The following is a 22289-nucleotide window of genomic DNA, read 5'->3' on the forward strand; positions in this document are numbered from 1 at the left end:
CAGTAATTAGCATGAGTGACTATTAGTCAGTATTTATATGACTCTTCCCTTAACACCTTTTTGAATAAAAGACTGTACTTGTTTCCTAGAAATTGTGCCAGGGCTCTGTGAGTTACAGGAGCTGCTGTTCCGTGCACATGGAAAAACTGCTGGATTATGCCAGAAAGTCAAGATGACCTAAAGAGATCAGTAGAGGAACAAAGAAACAAGGACCCCAGCCAATAGGTTCTAAGGGGCCCATCTTAAATCAAGATGGTGAAGTGCTTTGGCTCAGAAATGGTGTTCTTAGAGAAAAAGTAAATCTGGAAGTGCAAGCTCATGACCAGGGACTCAAGAAACCCACTGACTCAAAAGATGAGCAGTTATGCACACACAGACCTTGTTGGCAAATATGATGCCAGTCAATTATGAGTAAAAATGAGTATGTATTAGAGAGAGAGGCAAATGGACACATTCCAAGATGGCTTTGTGGAATTAATACCTAGCACCCAAACATGAAATAAACCAAGTATCTTGGCTCTGGGCCAGATACTGGCTTTACACTGCAGGTACTGAATCCTGTTTGAGGAACACCACCAGCTGTGTTGATGGAGATAAGAAACAGATGTATGAGTGTGCTTTTGGGAAAAGGAGAACAGCTTGACATAAAAAACACGGAATGCAATAAAGGGAAACTAAGACAATGAGATAAAAGGGAAGAGACTGATTATGATGCTGACATCTCAAGAGACAGAAATAATTAACCATTTGCCCAGAGAGTTACAGGTCTTGCCTTATTGTTGTAAAACGTGAATTATGTAAAAATTCGCTTAAGAAAGGATGTTATTTGATATTTGATATTTATATCTTTTCAAGCCTAATTAACAAGAAAGAAGATACAACCCACAAAGCAGGTAGCAGCTAACAAGCAAGTTGTAAGTGATGCCCAGGTGTTAAATACAAAGTACTTGTTGGCCTCCTTAAAGTTTAGGGCTTGACGTGCTTGACATCAGGCCTAGTGGGAGGTTAGCAAAGCTTGGGAAGAATGTAGTACTGACAGAGGACACAAAGAATGCAGAGTTTATAGGCCATAAGGACATCTGGAAGAACTCCCATGATAAGGAAGAAACTAATAAAGAACTCAGCAACTGTGCTGAAATTGGCTCTGACTGGATAAAGGTAATTCTGACACAGGCAGATCACAACCACCGAGTCAAGAAACCCACCAACCCAAAAGAAGTGAAAGACTGGGCATGTGGACTAATTACCATGACAAGCAACCTCCAAAGCATACTGGATTTTTCTTACCAGTTATTTGTCACCCTTTGTTACATGACACCTCTCACAGTGTCACCTCTCAAAATATATAATAGCTGAAGAACTACACTATTACAAATATTAAGAAATTAGGACAAGATGAAAAAAATCGTAGTTTCTATAACTGATGGCACTTAATTTAAAGAATCTTCTCCTTTTGGCTTCTTATTCTTAAGATGTGACATGAACCAGGATTCACAAGTAAAGGAATACTTCTATGAGAATAGTAAACACTGGGGTTACCAGGGTGAGGTTTACTTTCACTGTCCCTATCTCTCTGTCTTAAAGCCATTTTGACTGATGTTGCTAGAGCCTGTACTGCCCTCCCCAGCTTACCTAACTACCAGAATGCTACTGCAATCAAGCTACCCTTATTATGGTAAGGAATCAGTATCTCAGCATGATCTCACTCTGAATCACCCCTCACATCACAGCCCTTAACAGACTGCTGACTCATGTGGATTACTAAGCAATTCCTATAAAATTAATACTGCTGGGAATATTATAATTTTATCATATTTTCTTCCAGTTGTAAAAAATACCCATCTAGAGGACAATTACTCATGAAAGGTATGTCAACTCATGGTGCCAGAGATGAACTCACTCTCAAGTAGCTCTTCAGCAAATATTGTGATATTTACTTCCTCAAGATTTGAATCAAAATTTGCAGGTTTTTTGTTGTTAATCAGTACCTATAACTAGGCAGTTATGATTAAGCAATTGCAAGGTGAAACTTGTAGGCATGGCTAATCCTTTGTTTTAAGGAAAAGGGAACACAATCCCAAAATAATTGGGCTGTCTGGATAAGAGCCCTTGGAGTGAAATCAGCAGGACTGAGCAGTAACTGGAGGAAAGGTAGTCCTGGCAGGGGATAGAAACCACCAACCCCTGTCCACCAAGTTAAAACAGACTGCCAAATGAAATGGGGAGAAGAAGTGCACATGTGGAATAATTAGCATGAGAAGCAAGAGACAGAACTGGCAAATAAGGGTCTGAGTACTAATTAATGAAAAAGCTATATCAATTGTAACCAATGAATGCTGATGGCTTTGTTTGCTAAAATGTGCAAATGGTGTAAAGTTTTGATGGTGGTTGTTGGGATCGGCGGGAGAAATGCGGCATGCAATATGAGTGATCAGCAAATCTCAAACTTTATTGATAGGTACACATCTTTGTGTCACTGTTAATTAATGAGGCTCATACATATTGCAAAGGCGAGCTCGTTATTGGTTAGGTACTTATCAGCCAACTATGCCTACTTCTGCATTCTTGTGGATATTTTATTGAAACTTTTCTTCATATTTCTGCCAAAGATGTTCTCCCCTATCCTGCTGTTGCACCAAGGGCACAATGTCCTTGCCTGTTATTGGACACTGACTACTGGCTTCTATACTTGTCCCCTTCAAGCTTAACCAGTGGCATTATGTCAACGTGACCTTTCTCACCTAACCAACTGTCCACAAAGCTCTCCACAGGTGATAAGCCAGACTTTTGTGAGTTGCTCCCCAATTTTCTAGTTTGTACAGAATACAATAAAGAAATAGGAATTCCTCACCTTGGTGTGTCAAGTGCTGTCACACACCAACCAGATGATAAGCCTATGCTTGGGACAACACAGAATGTTCTTTTAAACCACACCCATTAAATATTTGCAACTGTAGGTGGCAACTGTCAAAATCATGTCAAGAACTTATTACTCAATTTGAGTATCAATTATTGCATTGCTGTTTCCAGTTCAATTTAATTTATTAGCATCCCAAAATCTCTGCTTTCAGTACATAGAGAACAACTTAATGGTTTATTTAAGAAATGGAAGTTAGTAAGTAAAAACTTGCCCACTGTTAGAGACCGAATGCAATTATTTTTCTCCAACCAATGACTTTTACTTTGAAATTGAGACGATCTGTTTTCCAATATTGCCTCCGTTCATCATGGACTGGAAAGCAGCTTCAAGAGAAATAATGAAGTAAGTTTATGCCAAGCAAAACAAGCCAAGTAGCTTCCAAAAAAGAAACCAAAAATGGTAGAAGCAAATGTATTAAGCAGCTCCCAAAAAAGGTGACATACCACTTAGGACAGAATCATATTTATCCTTAATTATGTGTTAAATTATGAAGGAGATGAAAAAAAAAAAGCTAGCCTGTAATAAACTGCTAAGGGCAGCTTTGTGTAACAATTTAAAAAGAATTATTTGTAAGCAACAGTTTGATGCTACATAAGACATGATTGGACAGCTCACAAATGCTGTGGGTCACAAACATATATGAAAGAAAATGTTTATAAATATTGTACAGTAGTGGGAGAAGCTGGTACAAAAGAATCTATCTCTGAGTAAACAAAGTATGAAAGTATGATATATGACTGATATATTTGACCAAGTTACTTCAAAATACATATGTATACCAGTAAGGAGGAATTAGCAATGGCTAGAATAAATTGAAATCTAGGAGATTTAGTTATTACTTAATTCTACTAGTTTTCAATCTTGTGGGACTAATGGCTAAAGGGACTAATCACACTCTTCCCTCTTCCTTGAAGGGGACACATTTTTAATACACATCACATGGTTCATATTACCAGATTCCCTTCACTTTTGTATTTCCTTTGTTACACATACTTTGAACAAACTACAGAACATTTTGTTCTATTAAAAGAAATTAATTTTTACTTTCTTTAGTAAGATGCTTTGCCCTTTTTTCTGTATACTTTTAATTTTTTTTTTGTTAGCAAATATAATAACTTTTTAGATATTGTGTTTTTAAAGTATAAATTCAAGGATTTAAAAAACCATTTCCTTATACACAAGTTCAAAGAAAAGGGCAGCACTTTAAACCTCTAAGATTAGGATGATTATCACCAGCTGCTAAGATAGCAGTCTAAGAATAAATTCTCCTCAGTACTAAAACAACAACAACAATAAAATCTAAATTTATATTAAATTATTTTTAAATATACAATAATTCTCTTACAGAACATTTTAATAGTAAGTGAAAAATTATTGTAACAAAAATAATGTTTTTGATAAAATACAAAAATCTAAACTGACAAATGGAACAAAGTTAACCTCTGTCATGGTATATAATCAGGTCATTATTCTTCAAAAATGATGTAAATATCTTACCACCCATGCTTGCTAAGCCTTCTACCACAGTCTCTCTGACCTGTCAATGCAAACAAGAGGAGCATTTCACATTTCTTAGAAACATGCCAAGAAACTGCCATAGAAACCACCCAAATCTAAAGACTTCTCTCGCTACAGTGGACAGGGCTCTGTTTGGACCAGATTCTTTCATCAAGAGAGGCGTGAATATTTTCTGATAAATTTGCAGGTGGGTTAATTCTTCAATCAGATCCCTGCCCCTACCAAAATTTAACGTCTTGCTATTTTTCCTGGAAAATTACTGATCACTTGAAGAACCAAAAACTAATTCAGACAGACCTCACACGGAAGGCACAGTTAAGCATATGCTCATTACAAAGTAATAAATGGTGATTATAAAGCCTGAAGTAAAATTTCCAACAAGATCCTCAAAAGCTTTCAGGACACTTAACTTAGCAGGTATTTGAAAGTACTTTTTAAAAATATTTTTTTGGAAGTCTGAATCTTTAAGTAAAAAAGCACTTCCACTCTATGCTGAAATAAAGAACACAGACACGAGCAGCATGTAATCAGAGAAGTCAGTCATACTACAGTCAGACCATTCTCAGCAAGTACCTTTTAAAAAACAGTGCTACCTAATAAGCTTTCAATTATACTTACACATTTTTTAAAGGTCTGTTCAATCCTGAGGCACAGTAAGAGAGCCAGAGACAAAGAAATTAGTCCTCTTGTAGTAGGAGATAGTATCAAAGGCCATAGACTAAACCTAGAAGTTCTCACCTTCAGTTTACCCTCTTGGATCCACTGGCAGAGTTGTAATACACTAGCTTCTTGTTTGTCCATGTAGTTCAACACCAAGAATCTTTCCCTGTGAAAGAAAAGAATGAGCTTTAGTTTAAGAAGCTTTGATCAACGTCCTTGAAAATCTTTTCAGAAAACAGCCTTGATGAAACTGAAGGGTTATGAGCACAAATTATAAAGAAATGTAGCTCAGGGCCTTGCTAGTTTGTTGTGACAACTTCCTGCAGTGGGAGCTTGACAGTAACATCAGTCTTACCAAGATTTCTTCAAGTATCAGATAGAAGAGTAATAAAAATCAAGTAGTAAAGTAGTATCACCAGAATAAGTAAATATCCATAAAATGTGAGCAAATTACTATTATTTTTTACATTTTCTTTTTCTTTTTTTTCAGTGGTAGGGAGAATAATTAGTGAAGCTGCAACCAGATGGTGAGACTAACTTAACTTTCAGGTTCCCCACAATTTTGCATATCCTGCTGTCATGGCTTTCCATAGCAATTGAGAAATGGAAATTATCATCAAAAATGATAATTACTTGTAGGGACTTATTGACTAAATTTTCCACTGCATTCTACTATGCATGGTGTATTTTACTAATTTTATCCATTGTTTTACAAGGGCAGACAACTGTAACAGGGACAAGGAAAGATTTTAATTAGGAGAGATGAATTGATTTGCACAGAAATCAAGTCTCCCAAATGTCCTGCAATGCAATGACTGAAAAAAATCCAAGACTCTCCTCCTAATCTCTGCCTTAGCTCCATCTGAACCCTAAGAGGAAATTCAGCAATTCCCAGAGTCAGAACATAATAAAAATGTTCTACCCATATATATCTGTCACACCTACAGTTCCATTATCTAATAAACCACAAATACTAAAAATGTAACTTCAGTAAAATCACTGCATCAGCTGCATCCTTATGCCTGAACTACAACATTTTGAGAGAAGGCACTTGGCAAAACTTCTGAGAACAGAACTATGGCAACACCTTCCCTTGTCCTAAAGAATTGTCAGGGATTAAAGGACTGAATCAAGCAACCTCAAACAAAATGTAACAAATTATATCTATGATTCTATATGAAAACATCCTTTCCCATTTTTTATGCTGATAAAAACAAATGTAAGAGAAAAGATCTAACAATACCATGATTATATTTTCCTTTTTAGGCATGGCAACATTCTGTTCCAATTAAAAGTAGCTACTGCAGATTACAGACTACTGTCCTAACACCATATGTACAATCTACCTGGAATCTGGTCACAAGTTCTGGAGGAGAACTGTACCTTGTGATGTTCCTTTCTTTCTGTATTTTTTCTGTGTCAGGAGGCAGTGGAGGGGGATAAGGCACGTCTTTGTTATACTGAGAAATCTGTCCACACAGGATGATATGACTGTTCTGATTCATCTGTTTAGGACAGCATAAAGTGAGAAAAATGGCATTCCTCAGTCTCAGAAACTAAATTTTTCAGATGCAATAGATGTTATTGCAAAATTTTCATTAGCCACATTTCCTGTAAGAGTGGGAGAGTTGCACGCAGTCCCATAGAATCTATGACAACATTAAAATAGGTAAAAATGCAAGGTAATAGTGGGTAAATAACTGCTATTCAGGCTAGTGTAATTTAAAAAGGCACAAAATAGAAGGAATATAGGAAATTATCATCTTGCTGTGGGCCCCCAGAATCAGCACCTGAAGTAGATTACTGAAGTGGAAAGCTGTGCTGTATTACAGGCTGGACTCCAGTATGAGTTAATTGAAAGCTGAGCATGCAGACATTGGAGAATAACTAGAATAAACCTGACAGCTGGAATAATCACCTGACTTATAACTGTATCACTGATGTCACCACCAACATTGTCAAAGTAAACATCCACACCACCTGGGCAGAGTTCACGTAGCTGTTCTGCCACATCCCCCTTCTTGTAATTGATAGCAGCATCAAACCCCATTTCTTGGACCAAAATGGAGCACTTCTCATCTGTGCCAGCAATCCCCACGACTCTAGAGCAGCCCTCCAGACGGCCAATCTGCAGGCACACAGTTAAAAAAAACTAAACCAAACAAACCAACCAAAAACCCCAAACACAAATTAGATCATCCATCTGCATAAAAGTACCAGTGGAAGAAAGGGGATCCTAAGGGGTGTTACAGTTATTCCCATCCCACTAAACCCCTGGCAGCAAACACTCCCATCTTATGTGACACAACCACTTCTTGTCACTCCCTCCTCACAACTACACGCAGGGCACAATTAAAATTTACCATCTTATCAAACCCACTGAGTGCAGACTATGTTTGTGGTATCAACAATGACTGCCAGTACTGGAGAAACAAATATAGTAGAAAATGACCATCTGCCGAGTACCATAACATAACTAATAAAAGGAAAAAAAATTAGACAATAATTGATTTAAATACAACCTTCATAGATTTGCTCATGCATTGTTTCTTCATAGCTTCTCTTTATTAGCAGGTCTAAAGTTTGCTTAATATCAATTTTGTTTGTATATATATATATATATATATATATATATATATATATATGTCTAGAGAGATATTTGTAGATAAGCACATACACACCACAAACAGGTTCTGCAAAGCAGAGGAGGATAAAAGGACTGTAAATCTCAAAACACAAAGGATGTCATGGAACACAGCACAAAGGGTTTACCACATTACTATTTTCTAATAGAGAAAACAAATGAAAGTCCCCAGTCAATAGTGTTGGGATGGCAGGCTACCATATAAATGTATAATAAATACATGTATATATACACCATCTATTTTACTTGTGCTAGCAACAAGTAATCACCACCATCTTTGTTCTCCTCTCCCTATTTCATGAAACTTGATTTTCACATGTCAAGTTTTTCACACTGAGAGCGCGTGCCAAATCTGTGAAACTGGCCGTTCCCACAGGATGATATCTGCTCACGTTTACAAAGATTTTTATCTGTATATTTAATAAGCAGCACGTTTCAGAAGAGCAAACTTGCTAACAGAGTCTGTCTGCATGCCCTAAGCTGCACCTACCTGGCCGGCCAAAGAGCCGCAGGCACCGGCCGCCCCGCTCACCACCATGGTCTGATTTGCGCCCGCGGCCACGTGTCCCTTCTCCCTGATTCCCAACAGGGCCGTCAGCCCCGTGATGCCAGCAGCACCCAGGAAGTAGGAAAGGTGTCCATTCACAAGCTGTGGCTCCAGCTAGGGAACAGAAAGTAGGTAGGAGGTCATTTGTTTCTAAGGTGAGGTTCTGCTCTTAAGATTGCCCGAGGGTAGAAAACGAATTCAGGATATTTAGCAGGCAAGGTAAAACTGGTAGGGATGAGCTATCTCTAAACAAGTCTGTACAAAAATGTTATGTGTCTGTGGTTTTAGAAAAAGTTTTTAAGCAAAGTTAACTCACAAAAACTTAAATTATGGATGTGTTAAAAAACAGTTGGGAGATATGAAGTTTCCAACAATGGTGAACTATCTCCATGCTAGCATAAAAGGAAAAAATGCACCATTTAATCAAATATGGTGTTTGCAGATCAGTAACAGAGGGTCCTAAAGGAAGGAGTTTATTGGAAAGTATAAATTCTCAAACTACAGTAATTTTCTGTGATGAGAGAACAATCAACACAATATCCCTAACGCACTGAAACCTCTCCACTTCCAAATTAATACTAAATACCCTTTCTTATGTGAATGTAAAACCTGAGGTAAAAGCTTTTACTAACATAAGTTAGAAAAATAGATTAAATATACCTAAAGTCTTTCATGTGTTACAGTTACACTCTCATGAAGAAGTTCTATTAGAATTAAAATAATTAAGAGAATTATTTATTGGAGTAGCTTCAGGGATTTTTTTTTTTAAATAACAATTAAAATAATACTGGCCTTAATATATTAAGGTTAATATATTAACCGGCAAAATTGTTATTAAAAAAAATATATAAATCTTGGCACCTATGAGTTGATCAGCCTTTTGAGAACTGATTGCTTCAATAAGTATGTTTCTTTTGCACAAAAAAAAATAGCGTCATTAGCAGCTATTTAGGGGGAAAAAACAGAAGTTTGGCGGGGGTGGGGGGGGGAAAGGATTTAGGAAAAAAACAGTCACACACCACCTGGGCTATGCATTTCTATTACCTTTTGCAGCGAGTCTCCATCAAGAATTGCTGCTGTCTGCCAGGGCCAAGTGAAGGAGGTTACAAAGTCTCCTTTAGCAAGGTTATGGTGCTGGCTCTCCTCCACCACCCCGATGCCCCCACCGTCAGCAACCTCAGACAGCTGCCAGGGCCGCAGGTAATCTGAGCCCGTGTCCTCGTTCATTCGGCAGCGCTGAAAGACAAGGCTCTAATGAAAGGCTCCGGTGGAACATAGCTGGTTCACCAGTTCAGGCTGGGTGGGGGACAAAGATGGGTTCTGAACTTCAAACACAAAGGGCTACTCAAAAATCTCTCAATAAGCCCCAAGTATTCATAATCTTTTCTTAGGTCCCTCTTTCCCCTTGTTTGCTCAGTACAAAAGGAGGATGGACCATCCTGATCTCCATCGGTGTTACCAAAGCCAACACATTCTACAGATGGTGGCTCAAAAGCACCAGCACAACTGACAATGACTGGCTTGGGTCTGATGAGAACCCTACAAATGCCATTCCTCAACTGAAGGAATTCTAGAAATGCAGGACTGAAAAAGAATGCCCACAAGTCATTTAGTCTACGCCTGTGCACTGAAGAGCAGTCAAGTATATGTAGACCACCCCTGACAGAGATCTGTTTAATGAAACATCTTGAAATGGGACACATTTTCTTTCCAGTTTCCCATGTAGCTACAGCCAGTATTTCAAGATTCTTAAACTTTTTCTTAATTCTCAACCTAAATGTACTGTCTTGAAATCTAGACTGTTTTTTTTTTATTTTACTATTACCATCTATGGAGGGAATAAATCATCAGAATTCTCTGTATAGCAGAATTTTACAGACTGTATCTGTCTGGTTCTTCCTCTACCTTCACTTCCATTTCAACCCACAATTCTCTCAACCACATGATTTCTGTAATTTTGCATGACTGGAAAAAAAAGAATACAAAAAAGGCTAAGTTCAGAAAAAAATGATACAAACAAATCTGTAATGGCTTACAGTCTCTTCCTGGTCCAATGAAGTCATATTCCTATATATACATATCCCAAACATATTAATGCCAAATTCCTTCCCGATATAACTCCATCAGAATGAATACAATTACTATGTTACACTAGATATATATTTGTTCTGTAATTGGTAACTTTGGTGTTAAACCTCATGACAGGTAAAGAGTTGAAGGTACTTAAAAGAACAATTTCTGGCTTAGCTCTGAGTCCATCACCTACCATGTAGGGGTCCACTGAGAGATAGAGAGTTTTAACACGCACTTGTCCCGCTTGGACTGTGTCTGCTATTGTACTTTGCTCCAGTCGGAAGTTTTCAGCCACTGGCACTCCATTCTTACCTACAGTTATATTAGAATTTAACAAATAAATCAGTCAATGTAGAACTTGCCTTAACCAACAGAGGAAGGCCTTTTTTTAAGGTAGCCCTTTTTAGGTGTAAAACTAGAGCCAACTACTCTCACCCTTCTGCCTCTTCCGACTCAAGTGAGACTGAGGGAATACAGAAGCCACTACACATGCACATTCTGCAAGGGCATCCCTTCATAGAGACTTATTTACACTAAAGCTTCCCAGAAACATCCATAAAATTGTGGCAAGGACCCCAGAACTGGAGGCTTTATCCTCAGGTTGGTACCACATGCAGCAGGTCAATCAGCCAACTGGAACCACCAGGGCTGAGACAGCCAGACAGCCTTGCCTATTTTAGGTCAGAGTGACTGCACAGCTAGAGCAGGCTCCTGATGCACCCTCTGAAAGACTTAATTGCAGGTCACACAGTAGTTCTTAATACTTAAAACTATTTTAGCATTAAGCAGCATACAATACTCCCTCCAAAACTTAATGTCTTCTACACCAGATTTATGAACTCACTACTCAAAATACTGTGCTGATCCACAACAAGGCAAATGTGTAAACAAGAGAGTAAACAAAACCTCAACAGTGTAAACTTAAACACCAAACCCTTTGAAACATGAGAGGAGCAAAAGATTCAATATTTACTACAAGGAAACAAAAATTAATGGTAACCAAATATTTTAGACACCTCTTACAATGCAAAAAGAATAAATGTGAGAACTAAAAAGTCATGTGCCCTAATCTTTCTTCACTTTCAGCCTCCACACTTAAGAGTTTCCTCATATATTGCATGTTAACCCTTTTTTTCTCACACAACAGTTTAGAAATCTACAGACTAAACAAATGCCGTTTGAATATACGTTACATTTTCAGTAGATATGTATCTATACTAACACAATTTACATTTATTAATAAATGCAAATTTATTATAAATATATGTATTTATATTAATGGAAATCAATACATGTATATATAAATAAATGCCCTATAAATAAACTTTATTGCTGCATATAAATGTCAATATCTCACATTAGTGTCTGTTTCTACCCTCACCATTCTGGAGCATTAGGCAATCAGAACAAACACATTGCTTTTGTAGTGGAGAGAAATACATACCAGGCCGTGAATTCAGCACTACTCTTTGTATAATCATCTCTGCTTTTGCAGCAATTTCACACTGGATTTCTACAAAAGAAAATGTTGTTTGAAGGCCTGAAATATATATTAAAAAAAAAAAAAAAAAAGAATATGAGGCCAAGTACTCAGTAATTTGGAAACTCGGGATGAAATACAGACCTCCCCAACTTCAGGATCCACGCCCAAGGAAGATATAAAGAATCATATAAACCAACCTCAAGCATAACATAAACAAACATGTGAATAAGGAGTTTCCCTGTTTATCTTATTAAAGCTCTGATTTATACAATGTCACAGTAGCAACTGTTGGAAAGAAGGAAAACTGTAATGCACCATGTTCCTTGTAAGACCATCACCAGCCCCTACCAGGCAGAAGGAGAGGTGTCTGATTAGCTTTGCTTTCCTGTGCTGACTGAGAACAGCACTCTGCTCCCACCTATCAGACACAGAGGCACCTTTGCACACAAAGTCAGGTGCCACTCAATAAAAGGCAGACAGGCACAGCAGAATAGCAGTCTGCAGGTACATGATAAAAAGATATTGTTGTGTAAGATGTTTTGTAAGGCAATTCTTTCTATTAGCAGTGCTCCAAGATGAGAAAGAATGAGATCATCACTCAATCTGTTCTACAGAAAGATTTGTCCCTGAATTTCAACAGTTTTAAAAGAGGATTGCAAATCTGTGATTTTGCACCTGTAAGACCCAAAGTTATTAAGAGGAAATTACCCTGATTTAACAGGAGAAAAAACGTGATCTCACATGCTTTCAGATCTAATACAAAATAAAAATGTGACTACTATTTTCAGCCAAGAGCCATAAATAACCAACCTCCATATGAACAAAGGACATTAAAGAATGAAACATGATAGCTAACATCTTTGTCATAATGTTTATTTCACTGACAAGAACAGCAAATTGGAGTAAATCTAAAAGATGAGCCCAGAAAGAGTACATCATCACCACTTATCTGACATCCTTGTTCTTTGAACACTGCAAAATACAGAACCTTCTGTCTGTACTGCTACAGTGCTTACATAACAGCACTCACAAACCATCAAGAACTACAGTATGGAATGCTACAAAACAACTAAAAAGTTATTAGGAGAAAAGGTGCATATCCCTGGCCATCCTTCCCATCTAAAACACACAGCTGACTCAAAACACAAGTATCTTGCTAAAGAAACAGATCAAGCTTTTATTGTGTTTGCACTTGAAAAGCTACTTATTTGGGAAAAGTTACTAAAAAGTGAACTTCTTTCCAGTATTTCAACACCTAAGGATGCTACAAGGAATGAATCTCAAATGTGTCTTTACAGCATCACAAAATGTTGAAAAACAAGCGACCTGCAGAGTTCTTTGGACAAAACAGGGTAAAACAATAGTCTACAACAAAAGGAAAAACCTCCACACTTTGATGAAATTACTACTTACTGTTTATAAACAAAAATGAGCATTGAAAATTAAGGACTTAACAACTGAAAAGTGAAAGAGAAATCCATCTTTATACCCACACAGCTGATATAATCTCTAGAACATGAATAATGTAAAACTCTAACAGGAAGGATGGATTAAGAGAAAGTTTGGTAGGTTCAGCTATAGGCTTCCTGTGTGATGATGGGCCCATCTCTGTATTTATTTTACAGAATATTTTTCAGAACAAAACTCCAAATTCTTCCTGATAACATCTGCCCAAAAAAATTACATTCAAGTAGCACACAACTATTATTCCCAGAGCAACTGATTTAGCACTTGAGAATTTCTGCTAATACAAGAAGCATTTATAAACTGTCAGATGTGCCCAGCGCAGTTTAAAAGGACAAGCCCACTCTAGTAAATGATTTGCACACATTTGCAACTCAGCTGAAGTTTATAACCACTGATCAAACTGCTCTGTGCACAAATAATGAGTTAAGAATGCAGTGAATAGAAGGCAACATCATCTGACATGAAATCTGGGTACATCACTCCTCCATACACAGCATCCACAGCCATGGCTGAGGGTTTGAGCCTCTGTTTTTAAACCACACAGAGCAGGCAGAATTGCTGTACAGCTCACGCCTTCCAGAGCAGTCCACTGTCAAACCTCCATTTTTGTTAGCCTAAAACTAAATATGTGTATTGTGCAAACACAAAACCCCAATCTGAACAAGAGAGGATGAAGATAATTTTTATTGTGACTAACATACTCCTGAAATATCTGCTTTCTGTGATTATACAGAGGGGGGAAAAACCCAGTTATATAAAGAAAAAAACAATTCCAAGATATTAACGTACTAAAAGGAAGACAAAGCAATACAGAGCAGCATAGATAGATATGAGTAGAAAAATTATCCAGTGTAAGTTTAGACTACTTCTCTGAATGCCTGACATTTTGAAGGAACAAAAACACTGTTTATTTCCCAATTTGTTTTCACAGCTTTTGTTTGAGGAGCCTGTGTACTGATTCAATTTGAAGATCTTCCAGATACTATGAGTGGGTGGACAAAAAGTGAAACTGGCAACTGAATTGTCTCCAATCCTGTGACAGCTGCCACAGCACACAACACTGCAGATGGACATTCACTTCTAAACAGGACTGCACCTACAGTGGAAGTCAGCAGCACCATTACACCAGCAAATGGTCACAGTAACACCATAACACAGTAAGAATCAAACTTTCCTCACACTGAAAACAATACAGAGGTGGCTAAAGAAAATAAGTAGAGGCACCATCTTTTAGCACTGTACAGCGAAGAAAACTTTTGGAAAAAGAGAACAGATTTTCTATAAAAAGTGAAGTAAAGGCGATTTGTATCATATACACAATTCTTTTCAACACTCACATAGTGCCAGTGTGCACGATGTTTTTGGCTATTTTTTAAAAAGACAACACAATTATTATTTTTTAGCTTGTCCAGAAAAAAAATCAATCTGAGTTGGTTTAACTCTTTAAATTAAATAGAGTAAAAATTCCAAGTTTTAACATCATTGTGCTATGCCGATCACCTGATCCACCCTATGAGCAGATCAGGAGCATTAACCAGCACAACAGCAGCATCTTCAGGGGAGTCTCAAGCATGTTTCAGCCCAGTTTTACTTCTCCCCTTGCCTTTCTTTCCCCACTGTTTCAGAGACACGTGACAACTCCTTTCAAAAAGTTAAATAAATTCCTCAGTGCCAAAACGCTCCAGTTTGTTTGCCCTGGGCTTGGTTCCCAGAACTTGTTGTTTCTGTGACTGCCTATACTCTTTGCCAAAACAAGTCACCTGCTTCCAAGTTATTACAGCCCATGCCAGATGCAGTTCAGTTAAAAAGCAAAAGGAAGAACAGGTAGTCCTGTATCAGGCCCAGGCCACATGGAGGAAGAAGGCAGGCGTCTAAACAGAGAAAAAGATCTGGAAGTCCTCTGAAACTGTGATGTCAAAATGGCTGGAGCAAGGATCCTCAAAGGAAAGTCAAGGAAAGAAATTTCAAGAATGACTCTGAAGGAGGAACATGCAGGAAGAAAAGATGGGAAGAGCTGGGACTAGGAATCAGTAAGAACAGAGGAACATGACAAGAACAGCAACTTAATGGCCAGTAAAACAGAGAAGGGCGAAACAGAAGGGGGAGAGAGAACTGGAGCAAGTGGGAACAATGAATGAGACAACCAAGCAAACTGAGGTGGGAATGACTGGCTAAAAAACAAGAAGAGACAACTGTAACTGGCAAGGTGAGGTAAATGGAAAAGCAAATGTAATGGATTAATATCAAAGTTTCCACCAGCTCCACTAAGGAGTCCTACATTTGATGAATGCTAATTAATGGTAAGCCAGAATCAATACCAACTGTCATGAATGGAGAAAAATACATGTCATAAAAAGCTAAGTACTTTTATGAATTGAATCAATAAACTTAGATTTCCTAATGTTACATGTTTCATCACTGAATTTTCTGATGAGAAGTCTCTCTCTCATAGTGTTTTCTTCATGTGGATTTTCTGACACAGTATAAGTGTTGAGGGCAGGCTCCAATCTTTCCTCCAAGAAGCAGATGAGAAAGAAAGACAATAGTATTAGGATCTTGATCCAGGCATCTCTTTTTTTTATATCCCCAAGAAGCCTAACATCTCTCAGCTTTTTATCAGATTTCACTGACCTACAAATCAAAAGTTCCAGTAAGCATACTCATTAATATCTACATACAATAGGACTGTATAAACTTTACTTTTTCAAATTCAGGTGCAAAAAAAAAAACCCTAAAAGCTTTTAGGTACCACATCTTGAACTTTTTTTTCCCCCACGAAGTAGTTGCACTGTGTTAGAGTTGCTGAAAACTGTTTAAAATACCATATCTGTATATGGTCTATATACAAAAGGCCTATTCCTTCTTGGCAAAATTCCACGTAAGGAATGCAGATTGCTCCCATGGTGGCAGGAGCTTCACCCGATGGGTTTTTTGAGAAGGCGACAATGCAGTTTGCAGGCTCCCACGTGAGGGCCCCTCAGTGACTACCCAGGCTGCCAGGTACGCCCAAAGACCAAGGCAGAAAGCAGCGCTGCCGGAGGTGGAAGAGCCCTGGAGAGAGCCCTGCAGACGGGTCAATACCAGATTCGGCAGCCGCAGACAGAGCAGCCCAGGAGAGAACCCAGAGAGGCAGCACAGGGAGCTCAGTCCTGCAAGGCGGCTCAGTCCTACAGGCTGGTCCGGGGCTGCGGGGGCTCCGCTCCTCTCCCCAGGAACGCCTCCGCCGCCCCGGGACGCGCTCTGATCAGGGGGCTCAGTAAAGGCCGATTCCAGCTCGCGTTCCAGGGACCGGGCAATGCTAGCAGCCTCTCCCAACCTCTTCCGCACCTGTGCTCCCACCTGCCCCGCAGCGAGAAGGTGCTAATGCCTGAGGATACGACTCCTGGGAAGGGGCGTACGGGCTCTACCAAGCAGCCGGCCCCCAGGCCGAACTGCGGCTCGCCCCCGGCACCGCTGCATCCCCTCAGCGCCCGCAGCCCCCGCTCACCTTGAGCCGACCCGAGCGCCCCAGAGACCGCCCGGCCCGGCCCCGCGCGCACGCGCGCCGACCTTAAACAGGGAAACGCCGGGGAGGCCCAGCCTTAAAGCGGCGATGGCCCGAGCCCGGCTATGGCTGTGTGAGGCGCTGTGGTAGGATGTCCCCTGAATCGCACAATCACACAGAATCATTAAGGTTGGAAAAGGCCTCTAAGAGCATCGAGACCAACCTTTCATTGAACACCCTGTCTACTAGACAGGACACTAAGTGCCACGTACGGCTCATTGAACGCCTTCAGGGAATGCAAGTCCACCCTTACCCCAGGCAGCCAGATTCCAGTTAATGCTTAATAAACCATTCAGTGAAGAAATTCTTCATAATGTCCAACCTGAACCTCCTCTGGCATAGCTTGAGGCCATCTCCTCTTGTCCAGTTTCTAGCTGCCTGGGAGAAGAGACCAATCCTCATGGAACTACAATCTCCTTCCAGGTAATTGTAGATAGCAATAAAGTTCTCCACCCACCGAGTCTGCTTTTCCTCAGGATAAACTCCCCCAGCTCCCTCAGCCACGCATCACACCTGTGCTCCAGACCCTTCCCCACCTCCATGGCCCTTCTCTGGATCTGTTCCAGCATCTCAAAGTCTTTTTTGTTGTGACGAGCCCAAAACTGGGCACAGGACTCAAGGTGCGGCATTGCCAGCGCTGAGTGCAGGGGGACAATCCCTGCCCTGCTCCTGCTGGCCACACTGCTGCTGACACACACCAGGATGCCACTGCCCTCCCTGGCCAGCCGGGCACACAGTGGCTGATGTCCCTTCCACTGCCAACCAGCATCCCCAGGTCCTTTTCCTCCCGGCAGCTTTCCAGTCACTCTTCCCCAGGCCTGTAGTGCTGCATGGGGTTGCTGTAATCCAAGTGCAGGATTTGACACTTGGCCTTTGTGAAAAGCGCATGTTATAAGGCTCTACACAGATATTTACTATGTATTTTGTTGTATTGATTAGTAGCGCTGCATTGACATTTTGATAGTATGGTAAATGTAGTTTTGTAGTTGAAAGGTAACTTTTGTAGTTAAAATAGGAACTATGTAAGTGGGATGTTTTTTAAAGAAAGGAATGAGGTACTCGCACCAGATACCAGCCACAGGACACCTAAATCTTTCAGAGAAAAAGAATTTATTTTTCTCGTATCAGAAGAAACTATCTTATTCCTGCCTTGCTCAGGACCGAAGACGCCATTAGGATTAAGAGGAAGAAACTGACGATGACCAGACCGAATCCTTTGTTTGAATGGAATTTATGCATCATGTATGAGATGTATGAATATTCAACGGGCTATTGCTTTTAAGGGTTAATCCTCTGTTAATGGGTTAATCCTCTTTTCTGGGCTTATGCTGCCCAGAAAAAGGTACTCGGATGTCCGTAACTCTTTGTTTCTATTATCTCAAATTGTCCTAATTCAAATTGCCCAAATTATTATTACTCTGATTGTATTACTATTTTTATAACCATTTTATTACTATCCAACTTTTAAAATTTTAAAAACAAGTGATTAGTGTTTTTCACAGCCTTGTTAAACTGAGGTAGTAGGAGAAGGCATTTACAGTTTATGAGGGCACAGTTTCTTCGTGTAACACTGAGAGACTTTTGCTCCTCACATGTTCCAGTGGATGAGATTTTGTTCGTTGCTGCGATACAGGGTTGTTTGATAGCTATTCCTAAAATTCCACTGACGTTGCTGTTGTGTGCAGTATAATGTATTTACTACATGTGTGCTATTTCTGTGCTTGAATACAGATGATGTTTTTTTCCTTAGAAAACATGTTGTAGCAGGACCCAAAGCTTTCCTGGGATGAGGCTTAGGTCGTGGTGCTGCCTGATGTGATTACTCTGTGTACTCGTCCTATGTTGTAGTGATTCACTGTGCTGTAAGGACAGACAGGTCTTGGAAATGGCCACTGAGATGGTGGCAATTACTGTGCAGCCTGAAGTGATTGCTTCAGCCTGGAAAAACTCTCCCAGACTGATGATGCTGATGACTTTGTACTCTGCCTCTCACATAAAGGCAGGCAAAACCTTTCTGTTGTAGCTTGACCCATAGCGCTGTAATATCTTATATTTGTTCCAGCATAATATACAAACCTTTGCATTTCACATTAGTTGGAATAACATCATTGGAACTGGAATAGTCTAGAGAGGGAAAAAACTATGTATGTTAATGTATGTTAATAAAGGGATTTATACTTCCATATGTTTTTTTCCCCAACTTGTATCATCTGACCTCATTACAGGTGCAGTGATTGCGGGTGTAATGCACTGAAAGCAAGTCATCAGGGTTGAAATCATCTTCAGAGTTTCAAATGGGCACATCTTGTGTGTAGGAGGCCTGTGTTCAAGAGAATGAGCACTGACTTGCCTCCTACTTGTGCAAGAAAAGAGCAGCACAATTACAAAAATAATTCATTTAGAAAACAATGTCACAGGTCACTACATGAGCAAATAGGAACACATTATGTAATGTATTACTGGAGAACTTCCTGTTCATTTAGAAGTTGTGTATCTCAATGACTAGTAATAATTAAAAGGAAAGTGAGGAAAGACAAAAATATGTTGTATATTGGCACATGTACAAATATTTTTATACCGGTACTATATAATATAATGACAATACAACATCTGGTGTTTGATAAAAGTATGGAAAAAACCCCAAGGCCCTTAACCCAAAGACATAAAATAGTATTTCAAAATCTCTGTACAACCCTGTTTTCTCTTGCTTGGCACAGGGTGGCTGTGTTTTCTCTACGAACAAGGTTATCCTGGAGGTAGTTGCAGCAATCATCTGTAGTCTGCTGTTTAACATTTATGGTCATGCACACACACACCCCCCTCATCGTCTCTTTTGTTAAGTACTTGTTAAGTGAAGGTGTTGCAAAATAAACTTAGGTGTGAATTTAAAGTTCAAAAGCTATTCTGCACTTACTTGGTTTGTGGACACTTTTTCTACTCTAAAAATGCTTTTTTTGAGTTTAGCTTGATTCACCTCAGACTCAACTAAGCTGCACAAAGTCACCCGACATGTGAAATAAAACCGTCTATACAAGCTGGCCATCGTGGAATAGTTGTTACAGAAGAGATATTAACAGCTGCTACCACTTATAAACAAGTCTAAACGGACACTGATGTGATAATTTTACAGTCAGTCAGAGATGGGGCAGAGATTAAATGGAGGATGTGTTTGAGCTGGAAGATGGTTGTGGTGATGGACAACAAGTCACTGCTGCCTACCCAAATAGGGAATGTCATTCAGGGGAGCCTTACATCACTGAACAGATCCTCAAGGTATCCTCTGACCAACTTCAGGCAAATTTGAGAAAGCAAAAACATTTCTTAACCACATGGTGAGATAAAAAATCCCATTTGATCCTTTTAAAACAAAGTGGAGTGGGGTGGGGGCGGATGAGGCTCATGGATAAAAAGTCATTGGCTCCCAAAACCATGTGTGAGCTTGGACAAAGTGTAAAAGTGAAACAGCTGTCTTGTTAAGAGTGGTTAAAATCATATTGCCATCAATTTCAGTGCAGCCAAAGCTAATAGTTAAAATAGAACTCAAAGTCTGGAGGCTTTCTTCTTTTTCCCTCTCCTTTAAGATTAACTGACTATGTCTGACTCCAAACCACCTATTTCTTCATGTTTACCTGCTCTTAATATAGAAGCAACAAACTTACATATTCTGCCTACACTGTGAGGCTTGGATGTTTTTAAAGTACAAAGTAATCTCAATTCCAGGATTTGATGGGCTGATGGGTCATATTTATGAGTGTAAGCCATAATAATTCTCCTTTTACACATTGCCATATTCATGGGTAGCTCATTCTTGGCAGATATGTGCCTTTTCTTTATTATTTTAATTAATGTCACCATAATAAGCAGTTTTTAAATCTCTGTAGATGAATAATGCAGATGTTGCTTATGTAACTGAAGTGCAGGTGTGTTTTGGCTGTAAAAATTCCCTGGGATGTGCATGAGCTCAAAGTGACAGCGGATTCTTTAGCGTGTGTGTGTAGGGAGCAGAGTGGTCTATGAGATCTCTCAAGGAACATCCTTCATGGAATCTGTGAATAGAAATGCTCGGCACAATTTAAATCTTTATTTTTGATGTATTATGTTTCTTATATGATAGGAAAGAAAGATTCATCTTCTGCTGGGGGGAAGCATTTTTCTAAGGATACAGAAAGTTAGGGAAACATTTTTAATCTATTCTTCAGAGAAGTGAGGTATCTTGAGAAAAGGTGTGTTTCTCCACTGATGAGGAGGCCTTGTGGGAGAACCCCGTGTTCTTGAGTAACAAAACCAGTTCACTTATCCTACAAATTCTAAAGCACCATTTCAGGCTGCAGTAAGAAAAATTACTGCAAAGTCATCTCTGGTAGATTAGATGTTTCTGGGTTTCTAAACTATTAGTTCAATAGACTTCAGTTAAGTTTCTTGCTCTTGTTACTGAGCCAGGAGACCAGAAAATGAGAAACCTCCCCTGTTCACTCCATGCAATATCAGCCAAGAGCATGGAGTGCTATTGAGTGTAACTTGAGCTAATCCACACACCTTTGCGTGAAATAGCTTAGGAGCTTACAGATGATTTGTTCTGGCAGCAAAGTTGTGGAGGCAGTAACTTCAGGAGAGGACCTTGGGTCATTACAGCTGTGTGCAGTGACTCTGAATCAGTGTAAGTGATGCAATATACGAATAAAAAATTTTAGCTTGAGACAGCTGCTGAGGTTGAACTGAGCTATTCAGCTGATTTCATATCAGAGTGACATTCCATGCTGTGGAGCCAGTTTAAAGGTGATTTGTGACCAGCTCAACTCCCTGTTGGCTGAAGATTTTAAAAAGGGTAGACAGCTGGGGAGAGCAAATTATCATCCAACTCAAGTTATGCCATACACTTCTGAGTTGATTCTGCTTTTGCAATTTTTATTTATGCAGGTCCTCTTTTGTAAAAAGAAACGAACTCCACAATGTATCACTTATGGACTGACCATTAGCTTGAAGCAGGGATATTTGTGGGGGAGTTTTGCAGGTGACACTAAGATGTCATATGAGACTAATGCCTTCTGATGTTAATTGCTGCCTAATCACAAAGTGGGCTTCATCTGTACAGGTAAGTATACAGATAAGAAACAATTGCTATTTTTAACGGTAACTCGGTTTCCTGATGTTTCATGCTTGGAAATGTCTCAACCCATCCTTCTTTGTCATCATTTCAAAACCTTCATCTGTGTTCTGACAGGCCAAAGGGCATAGGAAGGATTTGGATTTGCTCTGTCATTAACAATTTTTGTGACGGTAAGGAAGCTTTGCTCTATAAACATACTTTGCTAGTCAAAACTACTGATTTTGACATAGGTTTACACAGAAGACTATCTGTAAGACACATCTTGAAGAATCACATTCATTTTAAGATAAAAATGCTTCTTTAGTAAATTAAGAAAAATATCCTAT

General features: G+C 39.3%; 1 protein-coding gene across 6 annotated transcripts; it reads right to left on the reverse strand.

The window, feature by feature from the left end:
- Positions 1–2428: 2428 nt before the first annotated feature.
- PTGR2 (prostaglandin reductase 2) lies at positions 2429–16843 on the reverse strand. Of its 6 annotated transcripts, none has more exons than XM_063159129.1 (10): positions 16800–16843; positions 11807–11902; positions 10556–10674; positions 9334–9525; positions 8233–8403; positions 7017–7226; positions 6482–6603; positions 5177–5264; positions 4418–4457; positions 2429–3243 (listed from the first exon to the last, which is right to left on the reverse strand). In XM_063159129.1, exons 2-10 carry the CDS (start codon positions 11841–11843, stop codon positions 3179–3181), a joined length of 1044 nt encoding a protein of 347 aa, XP_063015199.1. In that variant the 5' UTR covers positions 11844–11902; positions 16800–16843; the 3' UTR covers positions 2429–3178. The 6 variants fall into 6 exon arrangements, with proteins under 6 accessions (XP_063015199.1, XP_063015201.1, XP_063015200.1 ...); XM_063159131.1 differs by having other exon boundaries at positions 11807–11875; positions 16800–16841; XM_063159130.1 differs by lacking the exon at positions 16800–16843 and adding an exon at positions 16640–16779.
- Positions 16844–22289: the final 5446 nt, after the last annotated feature.

Source organism: Melospiza melodia, chromosome 6, assembly GCF_035770615.1.
Source record: "Melospiza melodia melodia isolate bMelMel2 chromosome 6, bMelMel2.pri, whole genome shotgun sequence".
NCBI classification, from domain to species: Eukaryota; Metazoa; Chordata; class Aves; order Passeriformes; family Passerellidae; genus Melospiza; species Melospiza melodia.